At 36.4% G+C, this 21,964-nt stretch overlaps 1 protein-coding gene across 4 annotated transcripts; it reads right to left on the reverse strand.

Annotated features, from left to right (window-relative positions):
- Positions 1-1,863: 1,863 nt before the first annotated feature.
- On the reverse strand, positions 1,864-21,924 carry LOC117316523 (glucosidase 2 subunit beta-like). 4 transcript variants are annotated; one of them, XR_004529868.1, is made up of 8 exons: positions 21,812-21,924; positions 20,027-20,489; positions 19,740-19,831; positions 16,168-16,307; positions 15,051-15,208; positions 8,388-8,627; positions 5,487-5,651; positions 1,864-5,433 (listed from the first exon to the last, which is right to left on the reverse strand). XR_004529868.1 is itself a non-coding variant. In XM_033871146.1 (7 exons), exons 2-7 carry the CDS (start codon positions 20,468-20,470, stop codon positions 5,553-5,555), a joined length of 1,173 nt encoding a protein of 390 aa, XP_033727037.1. In that variant the 5' UTR covers positions 20,471-20,489; positions 21,812-21,924; the 3' UTR covers positions 1,864-5,552. The 4 variants fall into 4 exon arrangements, 3 of the variants coding, with proteins under 3 accessions (XP_033727037.1, XP_033727040.1, XP_033727038.1); XM_033871146.1 differs by having other exon boundaries at positions 1,864-5,651; XM_033871149.1 differs by lacking the exon at positions 21,812-21,924 and adding an exon at positions 21,162-21,746 and having other exon boundaries at positions 1,864-5,651.
- Positions 21,925-21,964: the final 40 nt, after the last annotated feature.

The raw sequence follows: 21,964 nt of genomic DNA on the forward strand, positions 1-21,964 counted from the left end.
AAAGTCACGGTCAGCTAAGCATGTTTTAGACAAAGTCACGGTCAGCTAAGCATATTTTAGACAAAGTCACGGTCAGCTAAGCATGTTTTAGACAAAGTCACGGTCAGCTTAGCATGTTTTATATAAAGTCACGGTCAGCTAAGTATGTTTTAGACAAAGTCATGGTCAGCTAAGCATGTTTTATATAAAGTCACGGTCAGCTAAGCATGTTTTAGACAAAGTCACGGTCAGCTATTTGTGGTGTTGATAGATGGATGAATGCCATGAAAGCATCCCATTAGTTTCCATGATAGAAAGTCAAACGTAAAGAATAATCTTAAGAAAGTTCAAAGAATCATAAAATGAAAAGGTTTTCCTTTAATCTAACACAAACATTTCCTTTTCGAATACATTAATGCATTAATATCATTATGTTAAGTGGTATGTAATTACAGACTTTTGGTAAGGTAAAATTTGAATATGATTCCATTCCAACATGGTAATCTGGCTTTATATTTTATCTGACAATTCAACATACAGTTCTGATCTCACACACCTATACCTGGTGATACAGCTGCATTGAAATTATAGAACACCATTTGGTAATGTGACAACTTCTGGGAACCCACCTGTCTGGTTTTGACAACAATTACATTGCTGTTCAAAGAACTTCGCAAACTGACATTAGAAGAGTGTTGATAAAGGTAGTATGGATCGTCAATTAAGTTATAAATATATGAAACAAATTTGAATTAAAAAAGAAAGATTTTTTTTTACAAATGGTGTTAAGATCTTTTTTTTTGTTTCTTTGTCAAAATAGCAAATTGTGTTATGAAAGTTCTCTCCGACTCTTTAAAGCATTATCAAGACTAGCTTGTTTGTTTGCTGGTTTTATCGCCCAATGGACAGCCAGGGTCATTTTGAGACAGGGTCTCCTTGTAGTAGCTGGTGACTACCTCACTGAACAACATACAGGACGGCCGTCGCATGTCATCTAGAACAATAAGGGTAAAGTGTCTTGCCTAAGGACACCAACACGACACCACAGACTGGCCAATTTCTCAGTTTTTTTTTCAAAGTTGACGAAAATGGCAAGATAATGTAAATATAAGTATTGAACAGTGCTTAAAATGTTTGTTATGGTCTATACGACAGCAAGATGTATGGGGGCAATTGCAGCATGGGAACCCTAATGGGTTCCACAGAATGTATATGGTGTCCACCATAACCTTGTTTAGTATGGCCTCTTAACATCTTAAATCTACATAATATTGTCAATGTTGGTAACCCACGAGACTATGTTCTATTGTTTGTGGGTTTCCAATGATGCAAGAAACCCATGAGACCTTGTTCTATCGTTTTGGGGTTTCCGGCTATGTAATACTGTATGACATCTATCATTTTACTTTGTGGAGGAGCAATCGTTTTGGGGTTTCTGGCTATGTAATACTGTATGACATCCATCATTTTACTTTGTGGAGGAGCAATCGTTTTGTGGTTTCTGGCTATGTAATACTGTATGACATCTATGATTTTACTTTGTGGAGGAGCAATCGTTTTGGGGTTTCCGGCTATGTAATACTGTATGACATCTATCATTTTACTTTGTGGAGGAGCAGGACTAGTATCTGTATTGTACCACATATGCATCCCTATAGATGCATTATTAAAGCAACTGAATCCCACTCGTGAAAATATCGATATTCTGTCATACTCGTGAAATATATGTTATATTAAACGGGAAACCATTCAATATCCTCTATATATTTCACTGGTACAAATGCTATAAAAATTGTTATAAATTTATTCATCAGAAATATTCAATTTGAGAACAAAATATGAAGTGATCCTCATACAAAGTGTGGACAAAATAAAAAACAGATCCAAATCTGTTTAAGACTTTATTCTATACAATTCATTTTTACGGAGCGTATTACAGATTCAATGAGGTGAACACGGAGTAAATAATTCATTTGTGTCCGTTCTGTGAAAAGCTGGTTATAACTCAAACATAGAAATAATAAAGAAAATATCTTACAGTACAGAACTGTTGTAAATATAATTTGTAAAGAATCCTTATAAATAAACATCAACATTGTAATACACTCTAACCTAGTATCTGTAACATACACACATAATTCCTTAAAAAAACATTTAATTATTAACTAATTTTTATTATGCAAATCATTAACCTCAAAGTACACTTATCCTCTGCTAGACCTTCAACTGAAAATTCAAGATGTTAAATAACAAGAGGCCAACAGGGCCTGTATCTCACCCACCTGGATGTGGCAGTAAATATATCGGGAAACAATATTTTTTTTACAAAATAAGATTTTTTTTTAACCAATTTGGTGCATATTTCTCTGTGTTGGGCCTTGCCACTCAGGTCCTTGGGGGGGGGGGGGGGGGGGGGGGGGGGCTGGCTTCTCTTCATTGTTGATATCTGCTCGGTGGTTCATGACTAGTAGTGTAAATTAAGAATAAGCTCAACGGTCCTTAAAACCAGGTGAGGTAAATAATTGTAAATTCACATTTTTGTGTGTAATTTCTAAAAGCTATGTATTAAGCAATGCTGTTAATTGAGCATGAACTAACCCATCACAAGGTATGTAACCGCAGATACACATAAATACTATTAATATTCTTCAATATGTAACATCTACACACCTGTTACCGGGTGTAAGACTGGACACCAGGTTCACATAACCAAAATGATGTCAGCTTGTAGACACTAAGACAATGTTTAAATATTGTTACAAAATAAGTAACAAGTAATGCTTTAAACAAAATTTTGACAAATTGGAGTTAAAAAATAAAAATAATCATCAAGATTAAATAAATATGAATGTTTTTGAATACTGTACATATATATAAGTATTACACTTGCATTATAAATAGTTTTCCTTGATTGAGCATCACATCAATTGCATAGCCAGTTCTTAATTAATGTATACAAAATCTATTAATTTTATCTGGTATACAGATATCTTCAGAAGAATCAAATTTCTTTTTTAAATATCATGTTAACTTTCCACGATTGTTAAAGTTACCATAATTAACAACAAGAGGCCCATAGCCCCTGTATTGTTCACCAGCCTATTTCAGTAATGAGGTGAACCATTCCGAAAACTAATTTCCCATTTTAGGATCATTAACCTTTTCTCTCAGTTACCATACATAAGGGACATCATAATACAAACTTCAAGGCCATGCTGTTTGGACCTTGTTTTATGTTAAAATACTATCCAATAAAATTTCGTATAATGAGCGACGCGACACAATACAAGACAGTTGAAGAGTCGAAAATGTCGTTCACGCACTTTCTCTCACATTTCCATTTCTGAAAGTTGACAGGCAGGTTTGGTTCATCATCAAAATTCGTCATCAGAATTTGTAAAATCATTCAACAAAAATTGACCTTGTGGTCTTGAACGTTGGTCAAGGTAATTAAATTCCAGAATAATTATAGGTCAACTGGCAACATGTAATGACATTTTGGCCTTTTTCACTGTTTTAACAAATTTGAGTAAAGGTATTTTTTCACAAACCTTTTAGAACCCTATATCATGAAAGCTACTGACTTAGTATCAACAGTCTTAACTGCCAAATGTTTCTTCACTTAAAGCCATTAAAACAATTTCATCAACGTCAATTTAAATATGGGTCCTGATAATTTCATCTTACAAATTTTGTAGTGCTGCCAGGTACCGGCGAAATGTATGTAACCATACCTCTTGGAATTCTGAAAGGGGTTTTTAAGGGCTGGGACAGAACAACATACCGGGTATATAAAGATGTCTATTTCCAGCCCTCCCGGGCCTCTAGATCTAAATTAAATGAACCCACGAACTAACACTTCAGTCCCCCCTAATCATAATAATTTATGGAAGAAATATATATCATATCTGAGAATGCAAAAGCTGCCAAATGTTCGCAGGTTTCTTAGACCTTTAAGTCTGGGTAACAAACAACCTTCATGGGGCTCCTAGAACAACTGTTTCAAGTTTATGTATTCCTAATTGATACGGAAGTTGGTAAGGAATCGTTCCACGATATCAACACGTCTGTACGGTAAGTAATCGTCCAAGATATCGAAATGTTATTAGTTCCATCACACTGGCAATATTAAAGTAGATACTGGCCTAACGCATTAACTAATAATAATCCGAAGATCATGTAAAATGAATATACCGCTATATTACAGCAATATAGCCATAAAGCGATTCACAAATTATTATTTGAGGTTATTTGGCATTTAGCTACGAGCCGATGTCATTCTCAACTCCCTGAATAGCATTCATCTGGAGCTGCCATTCAGTCGCACTAACATCCTGCCACATGACATTTCTTGCACTCATCCCACATATTCTTTTATAGCAGAGTCTACTAGAACACAATGGAGTAAAATATCTGTTCAGGGATACAACACCTTGTATACGCTGGGACTGAAACTGCCGACCATTTGGTCACAGACCTACAACAAGACCACCAAGCCTCCATACATCCTCTGTACCAACCATCTAACTGTATATAAACACTCTTTATTTAAACATCTTTCCATTAGAAACACAGGCCATAAACAATCTCTGTTCTCCATTGAGGAGAAGCTAACAGATTTAGTGTGATGGACTTTCCCCTACAGATGTCTTTCTGTGTGTTTTAGGACATTCTCTGATTCCGATTCTCTCTTTAAACATTTTTACAATATTCTTCATTTCAACATCTCGGACTACCCATGTTATACAGTAGTCATATACAATGTTTTCATTTCCACATCTCTGACTACCCATACTATACAGTAGCCATATACAATGTTCTCATTTCCACATCTCTGACTACCCATACTATACAGTAGTCATATACAATGTTCTCATATCCACATCTCTGACTACCCATACTATACGGTAGCCATATACAATGTTCTCATTTCCACATCTCTGACTACCCATACTATACAGTAGTCATATACAATGTTCTCATATCCACATCTCTGACTACCCATACTATACAGTAGTCATATACAATGTTCTCATTTCCACATCTCTGACTACCCATACTATACAGTAGCCATATACAATGTTCTCATATCCACATCTCTGACTACCCATACTATACAGTAGCCATATACAATGTTCTCATTTCCACATCTCTGACTACCCATACTATACAGTAGCCATATACAATGTTCATCATTTCCACATCTCTGACTACCCATACTATACAGTAGCCATATACAATGTTCATCATTTCCACATCTCTGACTACCAATACTATACAGTAGTCATATACAATGTTCTCATATCCACATCTCTGACTACCCATACTATACAGTAGTCATATACAATGTTCTCATTTCCACATCTCTGACTACCCATACTATACAGTAGCCATATACAATGTTCTCATTTCCACATCTCTGACTACCCATACTATACAGTAGCCATATACAATGTTCTCATTTCCACATCTCTGACTACCCATACTATACAGTAGTCATATACAATGTTTCTTCGTCAAATATGATATGTTACTATATGATAACTTTCTGAAAGTCATATTTTAGGTATATGTCAGCATGCTGCTGGAGTAGAAAACTTGACGTCATACACACATGTCTCCTGTTCTAGGATTGACACAACTCTGTCATTAATGCCACAAAGGAATGATATCTGCAATAAAAAGGAAAAGGAATTACATACTTGTACAAAAAGAAAAAAACCCAAGAAAACTTTTGTCTTATTGAGAGATGTCGGGAGGGACATGAGCTATACTGCCTATCGGTATATGTCTGTAACCCCTTTTCCTGACGAGGCACCAACATAAACACTTAAATGATACAGATAAGCTTTAAAAAGAGATCCCAGAGGGATCTTGACACCCACCATTGAATAATCTTTATTTGTTCTCTGTCAGAAAAAATCTTTTCTCTGCTTTTTCCTTCTTTCTTCTTTTTCTCTTAATAATCAGGTCACAAGAAGTGGAACCTACATGTGAAGTTTGAGAACATCCCTTCAATTCTTTTCAAGAAATATTGATAACAAACTTAAATTCTCAATATCCAAGATGGCCGCCTATTGGCCATTTTCTTTTTCTGATCAAAAATCTAAATTGAACTGGCACAACTAGGGACCAAGGGGAACCTACTCATCAGGTTTGAATGACATTCCTTCAGGGTTTTTTTTCAAGAAATAGTGATAACAAACTTCAATTCTCCAATTCAAGACGGTCGCTCGTCTGCCATTTCTTTTTATAATTATGACCAAAAATATATATAGAATTGGCACAACTAGGAACCAAGGAGTCATCACATTTGAGAAAATATCCATCCAGTACTTTTCAAGAAATAGAGATAACAATTAACAATTAAGCTTCAATTTCTCAAAAGTCAAGATGGCCAACACACAGCTAATTTCTTTTCCTGATAAAAAATCAAACTGACATTAGCAAAACAAGAGGAAAATATTCATATTTTTTGAGGAATATTCCTCCAGTACTCTTCAAGAAATAACGAAAACCAACTTCAATTCTCAAAATCTAAGACCATCCCCTGTTGGCCATTTTCTTCTCCAGGTCAAAAAACAAGAGGCCCATGGGGCCTGTATCGCTCACCTGGTTGGATTTGACCAAATATCAAAATAATGTTCATGTTCAATTTGTTAATTTGTCAATCTCGAACAATGCTATATATGGTTATAGTGTGGGATCCCAACTGCTTTAAAGAAATAACGAAGTCCAGACTCTCTAAGGGTGTGAAAAGACCTCAGGGATTGTTTTTACAACATGATTGTGTTTAAAGAAAGTAAGTCCCTTAAGGTGGGGAAAAACCCTTGGGCCTATTTTTACATCAGAATTGTGTTTATCCCTTAACGTCCAGTGATGCTATACGTGGTTAGAGGATGTTTCTGACTAAACTGGGTTCAAATCCATTCATAACTTTATGACTAGTAGCGATTTAAAGGAATTGCCTCTATTTCCCCTATTGGGTCCCACCTCTCAAGCCCCTTGGGGTTCAGCGTCACCGTTTATGCAAAATCTGATCCCCTTCTGCCAAGGATGTTTCTGACCAAATTGGGTTCAAATCCATTCATAACTTTATGACTAGTAGCGATTTAAAGGCATTACCTCTATTTCCCCTATTTGGCCCCACCCCTCGGGCCCCTTGGGGTTCAGCGTCACCGTTTATGCAAAATCTGATCCCCTTCTGCCAAGGATGTTTCTGACCAAATTGGGTTCAAATCCATTCATAACTTTATGACTAGTAGCGATTTAAAGGCATTACCTCAATTTCCCCTATTTGGCCCCGCCCCTCTGGCCCCTTGGGGTCAGAATGATCATTTATGCAAAATTTGTTCCCCTTTCCCCAAGTATGTTTCTGACCAAATTGGGTTCAAATCCATTCATAACTTTATGACTAGTATTGATTTAAAGGCATTACCTCAATTTCCCCTATTTGGCCCCTCCCCTCGTACCCCTTAGGGGGTCAGCGTCACCGTTTATGCAAAATTTGTTCCCCTTTCCCCAAGGATATTTCTGACCAAATTGGGTTCAAATCCATTCAAAACTTTATGACTAGTAGTGATTTAAAGGCATTACCTCTATTTCCCCTATTTGGCCCCGCCCCTCCGGCCCCTTGGGGGTCAGAGTCACCATTTAAAATCTGATCCCCTTTTGCCAAATAGCTATAACAAACTTATTCTCAAAATCCATGTTGGCCGCCTGTCAGCCTTGATGACTGTAAGAAACTCACCACAATTTGTATGACACCTGTCAGCCCTCTGTGACAGTAAGAAACTTACCACAGATTTGTGTGACACCTGTCAGCCCTCTATGACAGTAAGAAACTCACCACAGATTTGCATGACACCTGTCACTAGTGTCAGCCCTCTATGACAGTAAGAAACTTACCACATATTTGTATGACACCTGTCAGCCCTCTATGACAGTAAGAAACTTACCACAGATTTGTATGACACCTGTCAGCCCTCTATGACAGTAAGAAACTCACCACAGATTTGTGTGACACCCGTCAGCCCTCTATGACAGTAAGAAACTCACCACAGATTTGTGTGACACCTGTCAGCCCTCTATGACAGTAAGAAACTCACCACAGATTTGTATGACACCTGTCAGTCCCTTATGACAGTAAGAAACTCACCACAGATTTGTGTGACACCTGTCAACCCTCTATGACAGTAAGAAACTCACCACAGATTTGTATGACACCTGTCAGTCCCTTATGACAGTAAGAAACTCACCACAGATTTGTGTGACACCTGTCAACCCTCTATGACAGTAAGAAACTCACCACAGATTTGTGTGACACCTGTCAGCCCTCTATGACAGTAAGAAACTCACCACAGATTTGTGTGACACCTGTCAGCCCTCTATGACAGTAAGAAACTCACCACAGATTTACGAGGCACCTCTCCGGGACAGAGATGTGATGCTCCATTCAGCATGTTGAGGATGTACAGTCCCTCGGACATATATTCCCACACCGCCGTCTCACCAAGTAACTTTGATGCACGAGGAAACTGCTGCTGTTTCACACTTTTAAAAGGACAAACTGTATATTCATACCCCGAGGATTTAAAAGGGAAACAACTCCGGCTCAATTTGAAGAAAACGCCATCAGGTCCATATTTCTGAAAGTAAAGAAACATAAAGTAGAAAACTCAAAACATAAAAACACTACAGGAATTATTCAAATTAAAAGAAAATCTTATCTCAGTTAATTTTTTTAGGACTTATCTCCCTTTGGTATACAGTATTAAACTTGCTATGTAATGCTGTTTGCATCTGTGAATTTTATGTTGGGTAAGTTTCAATTTTATTTTAACAAATAACCACATAGGATAAATTACCCACTCCACATCATTGAGTCTGTGATCAATTATTATATTAAATCTTATTTTTGTCAGACTTTCACAAGGTATAAAGCTTAAGCTTGAGCATAATAGTAAACCATCTAGTGAGCTGATACCGGGTAAATAAATATCATTACTCTAGAACTCTAAAATATAGATAAATCAAAGTACTGGAAGTATTGTAAACGAACATTATTGTTTAATGCAAAATCAGTCATCTTCTTAGTTTTAAGTTGATAAATTTACTGATATCGGTTTAGGAATTAATTGCAAATAATTAGAAATGTTTGCAGCTGTTCTGATTTGATTGTACATATGCATGTTTCTGTAAGGTCCTAATTGAAATTGGAAGTTTGTTGATCTATCTTGGATCGATGAAAATAAAATATGTCTTCTTTCTTTCGGGAAGGCATCATCAGTTATAATACAGCCAGGACTCTGTGACCTTATTGATGCCAACTTCTAATATGCACTAAATTTAGGCTAGTTCCATCGTTAGTTTGGCATACATAGTTGTATTTCAACTAAATATGATGAAACACACATAAAGAATTACTGAAAACCAAAACCAGAGCTGCTAATCAAGGCCCGAATTAGGAATGTATCCTATTGAAACTGTACTCAAGCATTTATGGTACTTCAAAACAAAAAAACCTGACTCCTTTTGTTCAGGAAACATTTGATGTTAATAAATCTGTATATGAGAAGATAAACTTCTGTTATAATTACAGTATTGTAAACAATGTGATAAAGAATAACAACCAGATAAAGACTATCTTCATCGAATAATTCAGCAAACAGGAAAAGAAAACTTCAAGATTCATTTTCAACTTCAAACCTGATCACAAAGATTACAGTCCATTCGATGGGACGACACATTCCCTATTTATTGTCCTTTTCCAATGTTGATCATCCAATCATACTGAACCACACAATTCAGCAATGTAATTGCACAAATCACACCTTTATGTGGTGAGAAAATTTTTGGGGGCGTTATAAGATTCCATAACTGTATGCAAATTGTGAAGCGTTCCATATCTATAACTATATATATAACAGTACGTGTATATATTTACACATATCAAAATTGGAATGACACAGGAGATTTGCAAGTTTAAGTTCACCATCAGTCATGGGAGGTTTATGTAAAATGTTATATTTACCGGGGTAATTAGTAATTTTGAGAATATGTTTATGAAGCTCTATTCTGTACATTCTACCAGTGCTAGAGAATGGACACAATTTTCTGTTCTCCAATGTCAAAATTAATCATATGTAAAATATTAGGGGTTTATTCGCCATTCTAGGCCTGATTGCCGTCATAGTAAAATTACCAAAATGGACTTGAAATCAATATTTTTAAGAGAATGATCCATGACTTGAATATTTCATAAAAATAATGTAATACATCGTTTATTCAATTCATTCAGATCTTCAGACACCACATAATTTGTGAAGTCATATATAGAAATATATGAACCATTTTGTTATTATTTATAGTTCACACAAGTAAGCACTAGATGTAAGCAGAAAGCATATGTACTGCTATCTACTGGCATGACTTTGAGTACAGTAAACTACACTCGCTTTGTGGATATTGACAGGATAACATATATTTACATACTTATTCAATTTTAGAATTGTAACTGAAATCTTGTAACAGCATGGCACAAATAGTCATCTGAACATGTGTTGTATATTGAAAAATTATTTAAGGTAAATTTTCAGTTTATCAATTCATTGATTACTCCGTGTTTGAAGTATGGTGTAGTGAGAATTTCAAGTCTTGATCATGACTTGATGAAAATTTTAAATTAACAAATTATTAAAATGAATTTGTTTGAAAAATAACACAAGTTCCACAGCAATATTATATAGAGCATCAATCACAATATATCAAAAGTTATAAAACTACAAATAACAATTAACGGCTGAATATCAAATTAAGTGAATATCACAAGTCTTTTTGCATTTGTTTTTAGATAATCCGGATTTCGGTTTTCCGGCTTTAAAAAAAACGAGAAGTATTTTAATTGCCGTTATAGTTGAATTACCAAAATGGACCTAAAATCAGTATTTCTAAAAAAAGAATGATCTATGACTTGAATATTTCATAAAAATAATTTAATACATCGTTTATTCAATTCATTCAGATCTTCAGACACCGCATAATTTGTGAAGTCATATATAGAAATATATGAACCATTTTTGTTATTGATTTATAGTTCACACAAGTAGGCACGAGATGTAAGCAGTACGTATATGTACCGCTATCTACCGGCATGACTGAGTACAGTAGACTACACTCGCTTTGTGGATATTGACAGTATAACATATATTTACATACTAATTCAATTTTAGAATTATAACTGAAATCTTGTAACAGCATGACACAAATAGTCATCTGAACATGTGTTGTATATTGAAAAATTATTTAGGTAAATATTAACTCATTTGCTTGACTTTTAGAATTGTAACTGAAATCTTGTAACAGCATGGCACAAATAGTCATCTGAACATGTGTTGTATATATATAATTGAAAAATTATTTAGGTAAATATTAACTCATTTGCTTGACTTCAATTTTCAATTTATCAATTCATTGATTACTGTGTTTGAAGTATGGTGTAGCGAGAATTTCAAGTCTTGATCATGACTTGATGAACGTTCTAAATTAACAAATGATCAAAATGAATTTGTTTGAAAAATAACACAAGTTCCACAGCAATATTATATAGAGAATCGATCACACTATTCCAGAAGTTATAAAACTACAAATAATAATTAATGGCTGAATGTCAAATTAAGTGAATATCACAAGTCTTTTTGCATTTGTTTTTAGATAATCCGGATTTCCGTTTTCAGTCTTTGAAAAAAAATTACGTAGGCGTATTGCATAGTAAACGTAGCCATGTGTACATATGTAACAGCTGATTTCAATCAGATTGACTTAACATGAACTTAACACCGTCTCACTCTCAGTAGTTCGTCACAATCGAAAATTTGATCGTGAATTCGGTATTTTGCAAATTCTTTCAAAATACTTCCAGGTAAAGAAAAAAAATGCATATGGTCTCTATACACACACCAAAGATTAATAGATCCTATATTGGGTCCATTCTCTCGTAAAAATATCGATTTGGGTCCACTATCGGCCATTTCGGTAATTCAACTCTAACGACAATCGGGCCGCGATTCGCAAATGAAAAATTAATTTAAAATTCGTAAACCTCTAATATTTTACATATGATACAATTAGGCATTGGAAAACATATATGTGGGTCAATTCTCTGAAAATAATGCCAATTTATATTATAATTAAGCCCCATTTTTCTTCGTTTCGGTATTTCCAAGTCTGCTTCACCTGTGGTCCGTTTCAGTAAATATTCTCGACTTTGCCGAAATAAAAACAAGCTATATAATTGTTCATTTTAAACATAACAACTGCCGACCACACGTATCTAAAAGTGTTATTGTTGATATCATCTGAATATTGCCGTAGTTATCTGTCACTTCGATTGTAAACCCATTGCCAAAGTCATGGAAGAATCGACCAATCAAATTGGTTTAACGTTTGATTTCCGTAATCTTGCAGTTACCTCTCTTACAACAGTAAATACGTTCTAAGTATGTACAGTAACCTATAGTATGATACAATGTATCGTCTCGTATGCCGTTATTGATATATTTCTTTCTCTAAATTATATAAATACTCATCTAGTTGATAATGATGTAACATTCTAGAATATATTTAATACACATTTAAGTAAATCGCGGACATATTTGCAGACCGATGCTATAACGTCAGCCGTTTTGGAATGAACACGGAAGAGCAAAACTTTCTAAACATCCGGAGACGAATGCGCCTGCGCAATATTTGTTTACATAAATATATTGACCTGGAGTTATTCGCAAAGTTCAGGTTCATTTAGTCTTCACATTTCGCTAGCGTTATGCATTTCTCAAATCGTATGCATCTTGAAAACATCTACTGAATACATTTCAACATTTTCGGTAAAACTACTACATAAAACGAAGATATTTTTGCAAGTAAATTATTTGAAGCGTAAGGCAATGGGGGCAGCCATATTTCATTGAAACAGACAGTAGATGGCGTATTGGTGAATGTGGCTACCAAATATGGTCATATTTCTCAGTCCAGTTCTTGATGGCAATAACCGAACATTAATGTTCGTTTAAAAATGTAAAGTAGTTTTGATGCATTTAACCACAGTGACAAACTTGGTAGACCTTTATCACAGCACGCTCCATGCCAAATATCAAAACTAGAGCTGTGTATCACAGGGTGGGTAGCAATATGATTTGTATCGCTATACAGCGGTCACGATATGATACCTATCATGATATATGAGAAACTGATGACCTATATCTGGTAATCCATTAATGTTTTGTTCGTGACATTTCCAGAATATTTGAGTCTTTGCCTACATATGTTTAAAAAAAAAAACATAAATTTTGTCGGTTTCCCACAAAGTGTTCTTGAATTTAGATAATTAGACTGGAACGGCCATGTTGGTAAGCTAACGTTGATCAAGGGAGATAATACTAGTTTTCAAGTATCGTAATACAAATCAAGGTTAGACAATGCACCACTCTGCGATTCAATACATTGATGCATCCTTGAATCATTACACCACTAATCAAAACCCTAGGCCTCTTAACTATAAAGTTTTGAACATAGTCATATTGAACTATTTTGAATTTTAACAATTAGAACCCTTCAACATAATACTAGTCAAATTTAGGACTTTAAGTTATCAAGAACACTCCATACACTAGCAAAGCTGCTAAAGATAAATTGTTTGTGTTCAGCCTAACTGACCAGCCCATAGTTTCACCAATATTCCATTATTACAAGAGAAATTCCTTAACTTAAAATTCCCCATAGGAAAACATTACAGAAAGTTCTTTTTCTGATTACTAAGATTTGTTTCCCTAAATCCAGTAATGCATTTTTGGTTAAAACACATAATTATTTTCTGCTACTGACCTCAGTGACCTTAAATATAAAAAATGCTGACTACTAGAATTGGGATGTGGTAGAGTGGTGAAAGCTGCAAGTATTTCTGGTTTAATAAGCGATCAAGTGCTGTAGATCATGAATTCGTGGCCCAGTCAGAGCACGAGTCATAAAATTGTCTTCCTTTGCCATTTGTGTTACTATGTTATATATACCGTATTTGACCTAATAAGGGCGCCCCTACCTTTTTTCAAGGAAATACATCTTTGACTGAGTGTCAAAATGGTGTTCAAAAGTAATAATTCATGTGAAATATTTTGCTACTTTATGTGTTCAATTTTCTTCAGCAAATTAAGTAACTGGAACACATGTTTTCGCCACATTTTGTGTATTCCTACAGGCTACAGATGACATGTCAGTGCAAAGAGCACCCAAAACTAAACACACATACAAATAATAACTTACCATCTTTATTTGAAGTTAAAGTAAAGACTTCATTCTTGTTGATAAATAACTTTTGTTCAGAACAGAAAGCTAGTAAAATACATTGTAAATCAATTATTAGGTCAAAGAAAACGATGTCTGATGTGATCTGGGAAATCACCTGTTTCTATAAATAGAACACAAAAGAGTTCCATTTGAACATAAATGGTGGAACACACGTTCTCTGGTCTAAAGATCAGCTGGCATGGTTTACAAGTTTACAGGAGTATTCAAGTCATGTTTAAGCTTAATATATGATAATGAATAGATATCTTCATCTGGAATATTTTTATGACTGAATATTTTACCGTTTCCACAACCTTGAGTATTCTGCTATAAGGTATAGTCTGTTTCATAAAACTTCAGAATAACTAATCTTAATAAGGGCGCCCCCACTGTCAATTACCCGCGCCCTGCGCCCTTATTAGGTCAAATACGGTATGTATATTGAAATCTTAAAATTCCCAGTGTCTTGTAATGTACATGAAAAAATGATAAAATTGGAAACACAATGCTTTCATACTACTTTTGCTTAGTCAGTAGGCCTACATAAATATGTAGACAGCCATATAGGCCTACTGAGGTAGCAAATCCACATGTCACGCATCTGAAGATTGAATATGAAAGCGTTTATATGCTTAAGTAATTGGAGTGTTTCCAATATCATTTTTCTAGGTACACATTTATATATATGATGTACAGCAGTAAAATACCACTAGCTACCAACACAATTGTACCTCTTTTTCTTCTCCATGAAGGTGTGAGGCAGCCTTGACGTACTCTTGTCTGTGACGTTTACCGATCTCTCGGATCTTTGTGTCCTCTTCTTTTCTCTGTATGACCTTGTTACACAGATTCTGACAGGGTACTGTCAACACAGTAGCTGTATTTCGGGCTAAAATTTACAAAATGAAGAAAAAATAAATAAGATATGTTTAATACTTAAACTCAATTAATTATTATTTTTAGTAATAGCAATATAATGCTGAAAATAATTTTGAGAATGTGAGAACTTTTAATTAATTTATTCATACATATTTTCCATCAGAAACAATTTATAAAGTTTGACTTTTTTCATATTTGAAATGACATGCAATTTAAATGGGGATCCTGGACAGTGTGACAGACACATCTGAAGGATGGATGGACACAACACAAACCAATTGTCTCCAATGAGGCTAAGCTGAGGCATGACAGAGTGTATATGAATGATGTATGAACACAGCACAAACCTATAGGACCTGGTGGGACTAAATAGAGGCGTGACAGATGTATGAATGACTTATTAGCCTGGTATTTGTTTTAGATGTATGCATACAGATTTTGAGTAATATCATAATCAAAGACTTTTCCAGACAATCTCTGAAATTCAAGGACTTCTGTGGAAATCATGTTTTTCTTTAGCATACTAACTGTATAACATGAAATGTTTGTGTGTAATTCCTTTCATAGTATGAAGCTTTCAAATTATTTTGTGGAAATGTTCATGGTTAGCCCATATTAACAATAATACAGCAATAATACATACAACAATATTCCTTGTACATTGTATTTATATTCGTGGTTCCATAGCAACCAGCAAAAAAAAAAACGAAAGTTTATACATGTGATGGTTCATGGATATGGGCATTTCAGCTGCATAGTCCAATAGCTAGCTTTAGTGGCTGTGTGGTTTAGTGTCGTGTCTGTGTACCGAAGTTAAGCAACGTCGAGCGTGGTCAGCTTTTGGATGGGTTACCGCTCTGTTGTGCCACCGGTGCATGTTACATACACAGCAAATGTTCATGTTATAGAGTACATGTATATCAAATTACACCAGGGTTAAATAGACTTAAGGCTTCATCACACCAGTACCTGCTCGCTGCACACCAGGTGGAGCTGCTATTTCCTTCCATTCATCACTGCCATCACAGCAATCACAGAGGCCATCATTGACTCGGCTACTGGTAATACTCTGTGGCCGTTCATCTGGGATCTGGTGTGTACAGAAGAATCTGTAATATAACCAAATTACAGTAATAAGCTCATTTATCTTAGTGACCTAGTGGAAACTGTGTATCAAACAAGACATTGATAAACTTTAAACATTATGCTTTGGTATACACTTTCATCAATACTTTTTATGCAATATTCCAAATTAACCACACTTTATTAAGTTCATTAAATGAAGGGGTTAGCGTACATAGCCTTTGATTTTCCCCTTTAGGTTTTCCAAACCTTTTGATCGAGGTATATATAATGACATCTATCTAAAATCACTAACGAGTAATATATATGTAACAGGAAAGCGAGTAGTGTGCCTCCATCTGGGAAGTATGACGTTCCAACAACAATTAGTGTAATAGATAGAGCCCAGACAATCATTAACTATGATGTAGGTCAAAGGTCAAAATGTAGGTCAGAGTGACCTATTTTTGATAAATGATACACCGCCTTGCCAAGGTGAACCCATACCCCAAGTATGAAGATCTAGTAACAAGTAGTGTAGGAGAATGATCTCAGACAATCTTTTTCTTTGATGTAGGTCAAAGGTCAAAATGTAGGTCACGGTGACCTACTTCATATACATAAGACACTACCTCACCAAGGTGAACCAATATCCCAATGAAGTTCCAGTGACATGTAGTGCAAGAAATAGAGCCCAGACAAGATAGCGGAAGGAAGGATGGACAAAGGGACAGATGGACACAACTCAAACAAGAGGCCCATGGGGCCTGCATTGCTCACCTGGTTGGATTAGGCCAAATGTCAAAATAATGTTCATATTCAATTTGTTTTATTTGTAAATCTCTAACAATGCTATATATGGTTATAGTGTGGTAATCCGAACTGCTTTAAAGATTAATGAAGTCCAGACTCTCTAAGGTCTGAAAGACCTCAAGAATTGCTTTAACAACATGCATTCATCACTTTATGACTTAAGTAGCGATTCAAAGGAATTACCTCTATTTCACCTATTGGGCCCCGCACCTTTGGCCCCGCTGGGGTCAGAGTCACCATTTATGCAAAATCTGTTTCCCTTCCATCAAGGATGTTTCTGACCAACTTGGGTTCAAATCCATTCAAATCTTTTTGACTAGTAGCAATTTAAAGGAATTACCTCTATTTCACCTATTGGGCCCCGCCCCTTTGGCCCCTCGGGGGGTCAGAGTCACCATTTATGCAAAATCTGTTCCCCTTCCCCCAAGGATGTTTCTGACCAAATTGGGTTTAAATACATTCATAACTTTTTGACAAGTAGCATTTTAAAGGAATTACCTCTATTTCCCATATTGGGCCCCGCCCCTTTGGCCCCTTTGGCCCCTTTGGGGTCAGAGTCACCATTTATGCAAAATCTGTTCCCCAAGGATGTTTCTGACCAAATTGGGTTCAAATCCATTCATAACTTTATGACTAGTAGCGATTCAAATGAATTACCTCTATTTCCCCTATTGGGCCCCGCCCTTTTGGCCCCTCGGGGGTCAGAGTCACCATTTATGCAAAATCTGTTCCCCTTTCCCCAAGGATGTTTCTGACCAAATTGGGTTCAAATCCATTCATAACTTTATGACTAGTAGCGATTCAAAGGAATTACCTCTATTTCACCTTTTGGGCCCCGCCCCTTTGGCCCCTTTGGGGTCAGAGTCACCATTTATACAAAATCTGTTCCCCTTCCCCCAAGGATGTTTCTGATCAAATTGGGTTCAAATCCATTCATAACTTTATGACTAGTAGCGATTTAAAGGAATTACCTCTATTTCCCCTATTGGGCCCGCCCCTTTTCCCCCCTCCGTGGTCAGAGCCACCATTTATGCAAAATCTGTTCCCCTATCCACCAAGGATGTTTCTGACCAAATTGGGTTCAAATCCATTCAAAACTTTTTGACCAGTAGCGATTCAAAGGAATTACCTCTATTTCACCTTTTGGGCCCTGCCCCTTTGGCCCCTTTGGGGTCAGAGTCACCATTTATGCAAAATCTGTTCCCCTATCCACAAAGGATGTTTCTGACCAAATTGGGTTCGAATCCATTCAAATCTGTATGACTAGTAGTGATTTAAAGGAACTACCTCTATTTCCCCTTTTGGGCCCCGCCCCTTTGGCCCCTCGGGGGTCAGAGTCACTATTTATGCAAAATCTGTTCCCCTTCCCCCAAGGATGTTTCTGACCAAATTGGGTTCAAATCCATTCATAACTTTTTGACAACTAGCGATTTAAAGAAATTACTTCTATTTCCCTATTGGGCCCCGCCCCTTTGGCCCCTTTGGGGTCAGAGTCACCATTTATGCAAAATCTGTTTCCCTTCCCCCAAGGATGTTTCTGACCAAATCGGGTTCAATCCATTCATAACTTTATGACTAGTAGCGATTCAAAGGAATTACCTCTATTTCCCCTATTGGGCCCCGCCCTTTTGGCCCCTTTGGGGTCAGAGTCACCTTTTATGCAAAATCTGTTCCCCAAGGATGTTTCTGACCAAATTGGGTGCAAATCCATTCATAACTTTATGACTAGTAGCGATTCAAAGGAATTACCTCTATTTCCCCTATTGGGCCCCGCCCCTTTTGGCCCCTTTGGGGTCAGAGTCACCATTTATGCAAAATCTGTTCCCGTTCCCCCAAGGATGTTTCTGACCAAATTAGGTTCAAATCCATTTATAACTTTATGACTAGTAGCGATTCAAAGGAATTACCTCTATTTCCCATATTGGGCCCCGCCCTTTTAGCCCCTCGGGGGTCAGAGTCACCATTTATGCAAAATCTGTTCCCGTTCCCCCAAGGATGTTTCTGACCAAATTAGGTTCAAATCCATTCATAACTTTATGACTAGTAGCGATTTAAAGGAATTACCTCTATTTCCCCAATTGGGCCCCGCCCCTTTGGTCCCTTTGGGGTCAGAGTCACCATTTATGCAAAATCTGTTCCCCTTCTGCCAAGGATGTTTCTGACCAAATCGGGTTCAAATCCATTCATAACTTTATGACTAGTAGCGATTTAAAGGAATTACCTCTATTTCCCCTTTTGGGCCCCGCCCCTTTGGGGTCAGTGTCACCATTTATGCAAAATCTGTTCCCCTTCCCCCAAGGATGTTTCTGAGCAAATTAGGTTCAAATCCATTCATAACTTTTTGACTAGTAGCGATTTAAAGGAATTACCTCTATTTCCCCTATTGGGCCCCACCCCTTTGGCCCCTCGGGGGTCAGAGTCACCATTTATGCAAAATCTGTTTCCCTTCTGCCAAGGATGTTTCTGGCCAAATTTGGTCAAAATCCAATTAGAACTTTTAGACTAGTAGCGATTTGAAGCAAATGTTGACGGACGGACGGACGGACGACGGACGCTGCGCCATGACATAAGCTCACCGGACCTTCGGTCCAGGTGAGCTAAAAAACTACATGTATCATATACATACACATCATATACTGGTGCAATAATGTACTGCTATTACTTACCTTCCATCCAGACATGCAGACGTTCCCGGCTCATCAGATCCATCATCACAATCACAAAAGTCATCGTTAACTTGAGAAAAAGGAATGTTTTTCTGTAAAATACAGAAATAACAGATAGATGTATACTTGAATCTACATGTCACATACAGGACAAATTTAATCTTTTTTCTTTGCACTATAAATAATAATGTAATTTTAAAATGCTAAAATTTACTAATAGAATATAGTATGATACATACATGTATGTTTGCCAGATAGTATAAAACACATACAAATATGGAACTAACTTTTTTATCAAGACAAAGGAACAAATTGCCTGTTATCGGTTTATAGTATGTTGCATCTGTCCGATGTACACCTCTAGGAAGATTAACCAGGTCTGCCGCTGTTTGTTCTCCTATTTCACTGCCATCTGGTGGTCGATGATTGCTATCCTCAGGTTTAAATTTCAGACTGTCAGAGTTATCGCTCTTGGCCGTTTTTCGTTGATTAACATCTATTTCTACATGCATGTCAAATTCTTCTATTGCCTGATTTCTGCGGTGTCGATTTCCTCGGACAAGATTGATGCCCAATTCTCCATCGTCATCCATGGCCCTAAGTGCTGACAATCTATTGCTGATGTTCAATGCAGACAGAGAAAAGACTTGGAAGGTAAGAAATATAAATCCAGCAGCTAGAATGAGTAGAAGAATCTGTTTCCTCCTCTTTGTCAATACATTCCTTGGCATGTTGTGTCTTATTCATTCCCTGGAATATATATAACATCATTCTGAAATAATGAGACAAAGCAGTGTAATATTCTGTTGGCAAATTGATAACTAATACATGAACCCTTGTCTATGTTAACCCACATATAACTCCTTTCTTACAATTGACAGGATCTTCAATTTTCGAACTAAGTAACCAAAATTTGGTTCACATAAAAGCCTTCTAGAAAAACTCAAGTCCTAAAATGGAAATTTTTTAATAGCATAATATAGCAATTTTACAACAATTAATGAATTATCACAGATCATGAGATCCTCAATTAAAAGTTTCTAACATATATTTGAGTAATACTATATGCATTAATTACTAAAGATAGGAAAAGAACCAACACTCCAATCATTTCAAATAGTAGTATTCTTCTAAGATGGAAACCTGAGGGTATTCAGTAGAGATCCTTGCAAGCTACAAATGAACATAATGCATAGAAATAAGGCTTCTCAATTGCAACTCCCAAGAAAGTTGTCTAGCTTTATTGTTCAGTAATTAGTATAAAACCAAATGCCACATCAAATCATTTGGTGTTACATGGATGGCATATATTGTTTTAAAGTCACAATATGTGAATAAATTGGACTTAATTAACCCATGAAATGAATCTTACTGTTCTAATGAAGCTTTTATTGTCCTGTAGGTAGGGCGTAAGAATTGTACTTGCGCTGTCATCATTGCATGATCAAAGGAGGGCTGGCAACTAAATTTGGGATCTTATTTTTTCTCTTCTTTCTAAACAACATTCTTCCTTACATCTCACTTGACACTGCCTCACTTTTGGCCTTTAGTTGAACGTTCAATAAAATTGGTATATAGTTGCTTCTCCTGCAAAGTGGTAAGCATTTTTCGGAGTGTGGTGACGCTCGTTGTCAGTATAACATGGTGGATTGTTTGGCAGTAGTGAGGTGACACTATAATGTCAGCATCAATTTCGTCCTATCACTAGCTGCGATAATGTAGCTATGGACGACGGACGGACAATTTCTGACAGTTGGTTGTCATCAGAGCAGTCTTAGACTGAGTCTAATGAATATTCGTTCAATCATCTATACCATAAGACAAACACCTACATACCGTAGCCTCACAAAACATGCACACAATCATCACACTCATGCACCTGGCACACAAGGGAATTGTGCGCTCAAGTCACGCTTGAATGCGTTTGACTATCCCTGACAACGCAATAGCGAGCACGGCTACCAACGAACGCATGTCTAATGTCAACGAAATTGTGAGTATTTTTGCATTCAGAATCATTTCAGTAGTGCACTTCAATTTCGATAAAATTCTTGCCGTATCTAGAATCTCACCTACTAATCCGGCATATTGTCAAGTGGGCATAACTGAATAAGTTGAATGTGTTTTGTTTACATCCTTCCAATGAAACACGTCACCTTAACTGGAAGCCACCATTTTGATAGTCACGTGATAAAGTATTTCCAGAAAACATGTATATTACAGAT

This window comes from Pecten maximus, chromosome 18 (genome assembly GCF_902652985.1).
Source record: "Pecten maximus chromosome 18, xPecMax1.1, whole genome shotgun sequence".
NCBI classification, from domain to species: domain Eukaryota; kingdom Metazoa; phylum Mollusca; class Bivalvia; order Pectinida; family Pectinidae; genus Pecten; species Pecten maximus.